Source organism: Vigna radiata, chromosome 9 (genome assembly GCF_000741045.1).
Source record: "Vigna radiata var. radiata cultivar VC1973A chromosome 9, Vradiata_ver6, whole genome shotgun sequence".
Lineage (NCBI taxonomy): Eukaryota > Viridiplantae > Streptophyta > Magnoliopsida > Fabales > Fabaceae > Vigna > Vigna radiata.
In genome coordinates, this window is record NC_028359.1 from 4,470,818 (window position 1) to 4,481,420 (window position 10,603).

General features: G+C 31.3%; 1 protein-coding gene across 1 annotated transcript in view; it reads left to right on the plus strand.

Annotated features, from left to right (window-relative positions):
- The window catches only part of LOC106774205, a 36,561-nt gene extending 27,672 nt beyond the window's left edge, over positions 1 to 8,889 (plus strand). The window contains exons 11-15 of the mRNA XM_014661111.2: positions 5,237 to 5,680; positions 6,064 to 6,879; positions 7,582 to 8,340; positions 8,676 to 8,752; positions 8,831 to 8,889. Coding sequence (XP_014516597.2) covers positions 5,237 to 5,680; positions 6,064 to 6,879; positions 7,582 to 8,340; positions 8,676 to 8,717 — 2,061 coding nt within the window. The 3' untranslated portion in view covers positions 8,718 to 8,752; positions 8,831 to 8,889. The remainder of the gene's footprint in view (positions 1 to 5,236; positions 5,681 to 6,063; positions 6,880 to 7,581; positions 8,341 to 8,675; positions 8,753 to 8,830) is intronic.
- Positions 8,890 to 10,603: the final 1,714 nt, after the last annotated feature.

The following is a 10,603-nucleotide window of genomic DNA, read 5'->3' on the forward strand; positions in this document are numbered from 1 at the left end:
AGATATAAATATAAAAGGTAATAAACTAAAATAAAAAATGTCACTGCTAATAACATTTAAAAATATTTTTTCTTGGATATTAGTAATAGATTTAGAAACATTAAAAAATAGTTTAAATGCCATGTCAAACATAACTTATTCGGGGCAGAAAAATAAAATCAAAGTGAATTAAGTAAACATGTGCACTTTACATCCTTATATTTGAATTTAGTCTCGTTCATCAAGCTTTTATTATTATGAAAGTTGAATTTTTAAATTAATATTTATTTAGTTACATTCACATCTCATTTTAATAATATACCACTACTTAAAAAGGGATTATATGATAGAACAAATAACTCCAAAAGATATGTACAATAGATTATTATACTTATGTGTAATATGACTGTAACACCAAATATATACACGTACTTATGTGTAATATGACTGTAACACCAAATATCATAATTTTCTTATACTTCTAAGACTTTTATCATACTGAAAACAAAAAATAATATAATATTGATCTTTAAGATTAATAAAACCGAAAATGAAAGTGGTATATTTCTAAGATTTAACACTACACCCTCGTACACTAAATCAATTGGAATATCTTCGTCTGCTATCACGGTTAAAGATCATTACAAATAAAAAAGAACACACATAGACAAATAAATAGAAAACAAAAGATAAGCTAATGTACCAAAATATTAGATCTAAACATTAATAAAACATAATAACTCATATCAACATGCATAAACAACTTACACTAAATTCAATTATACATATACATGCTTTGAAATATGTACTTAATATAGATGTGCACTCGTAGTATTATTTATACTCTATAGGCACGACACAAAACATACAATCCATTTTTCCTTTTTATGTCGTGCCTTAAGTTATATGTTTTGTGGTTGGTTGGATTGTATGCTCTCTGTCGTCCTCAAAAATTCACTCATCAGGTATAAAGAAAATTATGCTCTCCTTTTCTCTTATCCTAACAACCTAACTTGACCGAGATACTGCTCCCAACAACTTAACTGACTAAAAAGCTTGCATCGGCGATAAATGTTCTAGTATTCAATAATGTAGATTGGTCTAGCCATCACTCTTAAAATAACTTCTCAACCTCCAAACCTAAGCTTTAAGGATCCTTTTTATGCCTGACCAACCAATTTGTATCTATCAAATTGAACTCACCTCCCATATGTCTTTCATTACCTTTCGTAGGCTTTTTCCAAAACTTTAGCTANCCTTGACTTCAAACTAATGCATGACTGGTGTCACTTCAGATCCTCTTTTTTCTGTTTGAAGCACCACACAACTAACTGTTGGCTACAAAACCAACGGCAAGTGCACTGGTCACAGCATAGCAAGTGATAAATATCGTTCTCTTCCAAGGGACTTGTGCAACACATGACAATTCTTCCTTATAGACATCAAAATGCACAAAACAACACAAGAAACTCTTTTTGGTATTTTATCAAATAGTTGGTGTGCAATGAATTTATATGTAAAATAAACTTTGTTGGAATTGGGTTTCATGAATCATATGAATATAAAACTCTATTCAATATTTCATTATTTCATTCAAACATTCACATCAAGGCATACTAGTCCTAATCCCTTAGCTACTGGTTCTAATTTAATATATCAAATTGTTAATCTCTTAGTCAATTTAACATACAATTTGCATTAAATATAATGCTATAAAGGACCAAGTTATTGAGTCTATCCCTAGATCTCAAATAACTTAGGTACTCTATCTATGTCCATGTTCAAAGTTACTTTCCAGTCATCAGAGACATTCAAATAACATTATATTTTCATACAATGATAGTAAATTCAAGAAAGAGCATATGCACGAACAACGATATATTGAACAGGAAAATTACATCCAATTCCAACGAAAGAGAAATTTAACTACTCCTAGTCATCTAGAACGTACACATTTGAAGCAATCCCTTGCAAAAAAGGTGTCTTGATAACTTGAAGTAGTCTCCTAAAGTTCTTAAGATGCTTTCGTTTCTTTTCTCTGTCCGGAACTTCTGTTAGGAGTCTTTCCTTTCTGTTTATTTTCAACTTTAAGAGTTAATTGAAAGTGACTAATTCTCTAAGTACACAACTCTTCATACGCTAAGCGAATATACAACCGCATATCTTTAATTGTCCTTTATTCACTCAATGAGTTATGTTGGTGCGTTGAGTGAATAAAACTCTTTTTAGTTGAGCGATTTAATGTTGGCTTAGCGATAAGCATCTGACAACACTCCACTTTGATGTATAAATTCCTGTACAATTTACTACACACTTTCCTACTTCCTATTAAAACTTTTTCTATGAGGAAATACATTATTTCATTAATAAATACAAATTTCAGCTAATTAATAAGTCTGAAAACATGTATTTTTCATCCTTATCACTAACTTGATCACACAACACCTCTGATCTACTACCAAACATTAACACCTTTGAGTCACACAGTCGATAACAATGCTATCTCATTATCAAATTAGAACTCTCATTTGTTGTGATGACTAAACCAAAACTGATACTCCATTGGTACTTCTTGACCCACTTGCCTGTAACCATTTTTAGAATTGCATCTTTCTCAACTTGACATCACTAGCTGCATCTTTCTCAACTTGACATCTTTCTCAACCGATACATTTTCACACTAGGATTGTTCGATCTACCTCTTCTCAACCACTTTGAAAACCTCACTAGTTATAATATGGATACTATACTAATGAAATCTCCTTACAACTTGATTTTAGAGACCGATCTTTATACTTTTCTACTAACTCATTATATCCTTATCAAAGACTGTGTTTTTCTTAACTTAGAAAACACCACCCGACGTAACAACTCCTGAAGCTCGACCTCATCTTAGTCTCTTTTTCTAAAGAGTGATCCCCTTTGGTTCACTTCGAGGTTCCTATGCCCTCTTTAGCTTCAACCTCAACCTTCCACCACTCTCCTTCTTCAAACCTCTATTGCCCAAATGTAAAACCATGTCGCCTTCTTAAGCCTTGTTGCACCAGTGAATACCTACATCTTCCCTTCTTTCGACCTCTAAATTCAACTCCTCTTGCAAAAACTTGTGATATTCGATCTCAAGAACCTATTATTGCAACTCCTTCAAACCAAAACATAACTTTTGAATTCCAACATATTTCCCCATCCTTTGAAAACCAAAAACTTTGATTCGCTAACTCTAAAAACTCCAACACACTACATCTCTATATCTTCAAAACAAGAAATTGTCTCAAAGGCCTTAACTAATACTCATAAAGATAAGCANGTCGACTTAACCTCGAATATGCATTCCTCTACCACTATAGAACACTTAACACTACCATAAAGGAAAGAACATGACAAGAATCACTACAGAAAGCAAGACTCGAACCATAACTACTTATTTTCCCTAAGCCTTCAAAATTATGAAAGGAAAGTTATCTCTGATATAGTCATGAGTGTGAACCCTCATTACTCTTATCAAGACTTTTTCTATTCTTAATACTTCTAGCAAGATTCACAACTCTATAATCTAAAAACTTGGTAAGACACGACAAACCCACAACCTTCAAGTTATCCTAAGGATGAACTGCTCTGGTACCATTAATGTAACATCTCATTTTAATAAGATACAACTACATAGAGAGACATCACATTCAAAGGAATGAGAGAACAAATAACTGCAAAAGAATACAAGGCTATTACAGTTATCTACAACATAACTATAACATCAAATATACACACATGCCAAGATCTTACACCTATAAGATTTCTATTACACTGAAAAAAAAAACGTAACATTGATATCTAAGACTAATAAAACAAAAAGCGAAAATTGTATACTTCTAAGCTTCAAACCACACCCTCCTATATTGGTTCAAATAGAATATCTTCATCTGCTCCCACCACTAAAGTGACCATTACAAACAAGGAAGGAACACACACATAAAGACAAACTAAAATGAGAGGATAAGGAAATGTACCAAAAGATTAGATTTAAACATTTGTAAAACATAATAACTCATATCAACACACATAAACAGTTAACACCAAACTCAATTATATGGATTCATGCTTTGACATATGTACTTAATATGTGTTCACTCGTAGTAGTATTTATGCTTTGTAGGGTACTAAACAAAAGGGTATTTACCTTATTATTCACGAGGTTAATCTTTTCAAACCGACTCTAATAGCTAGGTGAAAGACCTCTTATCACTCTCGCCACATATTCTACTTTATTTGAGTTTGAATAGTTATTAGAGTTCAAGATACTTTATTTCTAAAACTCGCATATGTCAAAGCATGCATTAAATTTACTACATTACATAATTTCACTTTGAAATTCTCTCAACAACATCTCACATCATATTCTTCATCCACATAAATAACATCGCACACATTAAGCATGCATAAGCACCACAATACATCATAAATCTATAATAATCATGTACATTACTAATAATATCTCATTATCTTCACTATATCATGTATAAATAAACATCATACCTATTCATACTCAAATTACAATCCATGAAGCATCACCAATTTCATAATAAATATATATAATTCAAACAAAACTTGCTAGAATCAAGAAATTACATAGGATGAGAACCTTGGATAGAAGTCATAGAACTCTAAAAAATACAGAGAAATAATATGTTTTAAAATTATGAAACTCGTTGATAACAAAACTATTTGTATTAAGACCCTTTAATATTAACATTAACCGAATTTCATTATTTTTAAACCCCTGTCACTTTCAAAATGTCATTTTATAACTTTTTACATTCCTAAACTTGAAATAAAAAACAAATTAGAAAATTAACAAAATAATAAACTGGAAAACATTAGAACTTAATCACAACAATCACAAAGTTAAATAAAAAATAGTAAGAGATTTTGTTTATAATTAACTTCTATACTTAAATTGCCAGAGGAAATTATATATATATTTTTAATGAAAGTTGACCGTAGAAACAATTTTCATTTTTACGTGAATTAAATAGAATTTTAAATGTAACTAAAATTTTACCAATTGTCAAAGTCCCGAAATAGAATTGTGTAGGAAAAATATAATATGAAAAGAAAAACTGTTAAAATTTATGTGTATTTGTGAGTAATTAGTTATAAGTAAAGTTGGTGTCTTATGGCAAAATTGTAAAGTCTGAATTCTTGGTAATGCTTGTACAACATTAATTTCATTTTTTTCATTTACATGTGCTGAATTCGAAAGATTGCATCATCGGAAGAGAGTCTTGAATTCAGAGATATGGCAGACCTACAAGAGTTATGGTGTCTCTCACAGCAGATACCCCACTTTCGTTTCACTTACATGGAAACCTTGATTGTGAATAAATGCAAAATTTCATCAGATGCGGTGTTACCTTTCACTTTACTTCCTTTATTACCCAAATTGGAAACATTTGAAGTTCGAAATTGTGATTCTGTCAAAATCATATTTGATGTCAAATGTGCCCAAGAGATACTCACTTTTCCTCTGAAGAGATTAGTTTTACGGAAGTTGTCAAATCTGGAAACCATTTGTAATGAAGTTACAGAGGCTAATCCAGCTCTTCCAAAAGAAACAAATCCTAAGCTTACGTTCCCCTCTGTGACGTCATTGGCACTATGTGATTTGCCCAACTTCATTTATAATGATGCAGCACCAACATTTGAGGTTTGCGCTTCTTCTTTCTTTCAATAACATATACATTCTCACACATATGCTCTTACCAACCATAGAAATATTTCTCATTATTTTCTTTCTATAGGAACCACTATTCATCTCATTCATCAAACTTTTCATTTGATAATTAATTTTAAATCAAAATGGTTGCCGCCTTATGAGCAGCTACCTGGTCTGGCTAGTTCATCCTTTTTTTTCTCTTTTAAATGGACTTGTTCACACATGGTTTTTCTTTTATCTCGAAATGTTTTAGTTTTTCACTAATTATCGGGCTTATTTTGGCATGAAAGATCACAATTTCAATTTTATACAGAGAGTTGAATCTATGACTGTACTGACCTGCTTTTACATGGTCATTGGTTTCTCCGTTGCAGCTGATTATACCCAACTTAGAGGATCTGACAGTGGGTAGAAATGAATTAAAGATGATTGTGGACGGAGAATTTCAGAGAAACCTTTTAGACAAGTTAAAAGTTCTCGGTGTGTGCTTTGATAGTGAGTGTGATGAATTTCCGGAGTATGGATTTCTACAACAGTTGCCAAATGTAAAAAGGCTTGTGGTGTGGAATAGTTCATTCAAGGTGATCTTCTGCCATCAAAGACCTAGTAATAATGAACTTCTATTACAGCTGAATGAATTACGGTTGGAGTCCCTTCAAGGGCTAGTTTCCATTGGATTAGAAAACTCATGGATTGAGCCCTTTCTCGAAAATCTACAAAATTTTGAAGTCATTACCTGTTCCAGTTTAAAAAACTTGGTAACATGCAGAGTGTGTTTCTCAAATCTGACATGTTTAAAAGTAGAAAATTGTGATGGCNTATCATATTTGTTCACATCCTCAACAGCCAAAAGTTTGGGTCAACTTCAAAGAATGNAGATAAAAGAGTGTAAATCAATTGAAGAAATAGTATCTAAAGAAAGGGAGGAATCAGATGAGGATGAGATAATATTTTCGCAGCTCAGTTGTTTAAAACTTGATGAGTTATTGAATCTCCGATGGTTCTACAGGGGGAGTTTAAGTTTCCCATCCTTAGCAGAAATATCAGTGATAGATTGTTCTGAGATGGTAACTTTATGTCCAAGTACGCTAAAAGCAGACAAGTTGTCTCAAGTAACAATTGAAAACGAAGAAGTTATTACAGTGGAAACTGATCTCTACTCTACTATGCAGAAGAAATTTGGGAGAAAGGTATGTGTTTAAATTTTATTATGATTCTTGTCGTTACAAATACAGCATCGTAGAACACATTTCGTCATGTATGGACACATCTGTAGAATTTGTTTAAGTATGCAAGACGGCTTAGGACAACGTTGAAAAATTATTACAAAACTTTGCTATACCTTCTAATTAAATTTTACACGCTATATCTATAATTTAAGTCGAACTACAATCATTATTTAATCAACAATTATAATGAATTCACTGATTATCATTCCTCACCAGTCTTAACTTTTTGTTACAAAATTCAAGCAGTGAATTATTTGTCACTATAAAGTATGAAAATGAAAGGAAAAGAACATAGTTTAGGATAATTATAAATTTTCATATTCGTAACAATAAATTTTATTTATTTATTTACATTTTTATTTTAGGAGAACTAAATAAAATTATAAACCTCAATTCTTAACTTGTTTTTGGAAGTCTTGAAACTTGCAAAAGTGAGTATTTCATATTTGTAGGAAAGTAATTTAAAAGATATCGTCGACTCTGGTAAATAATTAGTTTCATTTTTATTTTATATATTCTTTGGACGTGCAGATTTCAGAACTTGAAAAACTTAATCTCAGAAGTAGACCAAAATTACCAGAGATATGGCAGACATTTAAATTTTTAGTAGTTCTTTTAATAAAGAATTAATTTCATAGTTTATTTCTTCTTTTGTACCTGCAGACGCAAAGGAAATCACGGATTGATCTAAAAAGTAGAGGAGGACTACATGAGATATGGCGTGGAAGTTCACTGCCTATACCCAACTTCTGTTTCAGTGAGTTGGACACATTGATTGTGGACGACTGCCAGTTTTTATCAGATGCAGTGCTACCCTTCCATTTACTTCCTTTATTACCTGAATTGGAAACCTTGGAAGTTCGAAACTGTGATTCTGTCAAAACCATATTTGATGTCAATCCTTCAACACAAGACACATCAATTACTTTTCCTCTGAAGAAATTGGTTTTATCGAAACTGCCAAATCTAGAGAATGTTTGGAAAGAAGATCCTCGAGGAATTCTAAGCATGCAAAGTCATCTAGAACAAGTGTTTGTTGATACATGCAAATGCCTTAAAAGTGTGTTTCCAGCATCAGTAGCCAAAGAGCTTGTGAAACTTGAAGATCTAGTAGTTGAAGACTGTGAGGGATTGATGGCAATTGTTGCAGATGAATCTCATGAGAATCAAGAAATTATATTTGAGCGGCTTCAGGTTTTGGATCTTAAAAGATTAAAACAACTGACTTGCTTTTGCACTGGCAAGTTCACTTTAAGTTTTCCATCTTTAGAGGAAGTCCACATCATCAAGTGCAGCTCCATGAAAAGTTTCAGTGCAGTGACCAAAATAGATAATCCGACAAAGTGGTATTATTCAGAATATGAGAGACCCCGAAAGGAAACTGACCTTAATTCTGCTCTCCACAGAAATTTTGAAGAAGAGGTACGCATACTTTTACGTCTTAATATTTGTTCCATAGAATTAGAAGTATAGGCCCATGCAAATTTGTAACTTTTTTTTTAATTTAATTTTATCTCAAGTGGTATGATTCATCATTTTCATTAAAAAATACTAGATATTTTCTTACCGAGAATTTATAAGTAGCTAGGCTATTCTCCTTTTTCATTGGAAAAATATAATTCAACTACTCAATAACAAGGCCATAAACAAGACTAGTTATTCGTGCTTTGAATTAATAACATTATTTTTAGCGTAATGTTTTTATAAGATGCATCGTGCTTAAAATTAACTTCTATGCGTTCTTTTGTTTTAAATAGGCTCCGGATGGTGCTAGTGCCATCATTCCAGTTCTTCAATAGTTGAGATTCAGATACTGATGGAGATAGTGAACTCGGTACATCAATTTAACTAATGCTACTAAAATTGGTAACTTTTTATTTATTGTAAGTGATACTATCCTATGTCCGTGCAGATGATGATTAATTAGAAGCAGTTTTTCACAGCATAACATGATATCTATTTAAGTGGATATATTTCTTTGTCAATTTTTATTTATGAGACTTACCTACACCATGATATTCGTTACTCTTACTTCTTCCATATTTTAATTTATTACTTTTTTAAATGTTTTTATGAAAGTATAGTAATTGCTTTTATAATTCGTCTAGATTGAGCCTCTGTTGCCGACTCCAACGCAGTAATTAAAGAGATTGAAGGCATAAAAAATGGATGAAGATGAATGTGTCCCGATTTATTACGTGTGGTTGTGTTTTAAAAAAAATGAAAAAAAAAAAGTGTTGTTCTACCTAGATGAATATAAATGTGTCCCTATTTTATTATAATTGTGTTAAAAAAAATAAAAAAAAAAATGTATTGTTCTATCTAGTTGAAGATGAAATACATTATTTGTATTATGTAATGTGTAAGATTAAAAGTGATGAAGGGTCATGAATATTGCTTGAAGGTGAACTGATGAATTGTTACTAAATATTGACTGTGTATTAACATTTGTGTAAGGCTGAAAAAAAAAACAAAAAATGTATGATTGTATTCATTTGGTGTTAATTTTATGGTTTAATAGTCAATTTAGTCCTCATTTTGGTTGAAAAATCTCAATTTAATCTCTCGTTATAAAAGTGTTTTACATTAGTCCTAACTTTTAAAATAGTGGGTCAGATTGGTCCCTTCCGTATAAGTTAACGAAATTAATGGATGATGATGTGACACAACTTAAAGTTGATGTGTTAGTTGGTCCCTCGTTAGCTTTAAGTTGTGTTACATCATTATCCATTAATTTCGTTAACTTATATTTAACAGAAGGGACCAATCTGACCCACTATTTTAAAAGTTAGGACTAATTTAAAATACTTTTATAACGAGGGACTAAATTGAGATTTTTCAACCACAGTGAGGACTAAATTGGCTATTAAACCTAATTTTATCTTCATGTGATCATAATGATTGATTGTATCGAGTACTCAACTTTTATCATAGTTCACTTTTGAGTACTATGTTGTTCACTTTTAAGATGAATAGAAAATATTATTTAAAAAGTGTCTAATCTTGTAATTAGAATAATATTCCAAAAGTGTCTCTTACCATTCTTAATATTTGTAGTCATTCTCAAAGTAGTAAAATCTGCACACTTACAAGGGGATGTTCCACCGTGAAATGAAAAGCTCTGATTTTACATCCCCACACCACAACATGTAGAAACAACACACAAAGGTAAAATACAACCTTAAGATATTGAGACACATTATATTTTCTCCCTTTAAAAGACACAAATTATGTTTTCTCTCCTCAAATTGCACTTTTTCATTACAGCGGCCCAAGTTTAGCTTTGCCTCCAAAAAGAAACTTCAGCGGGTGTTGCTCCCTACACCTCTCCAAGTGGAACCTGTACCTCCCCATTAATTTAATTTATTTCAAAAATATTTTACATCTCCCTACTATTTTCTTTATTCCAAAAATACTCTACACCTCCCTACTATCCTTAACAATCTTTCTCTTTCTCTCTCTACATTAATGGAATATTCACGTAGTTCAGATTTGAATTTGTAACATACTACACAATATAAAATTCAGAGGAAACTTCAATATTAGTACTTCTACCATTTCCATTTTATAAAATTAAAAGTTAGATGCAAATACAAAATAATAAACATAATAATATTAATAGTAAATAATGATATATTATTATTATTATATACTAACTTTATAATGACGAAAGAACTAAATAAAT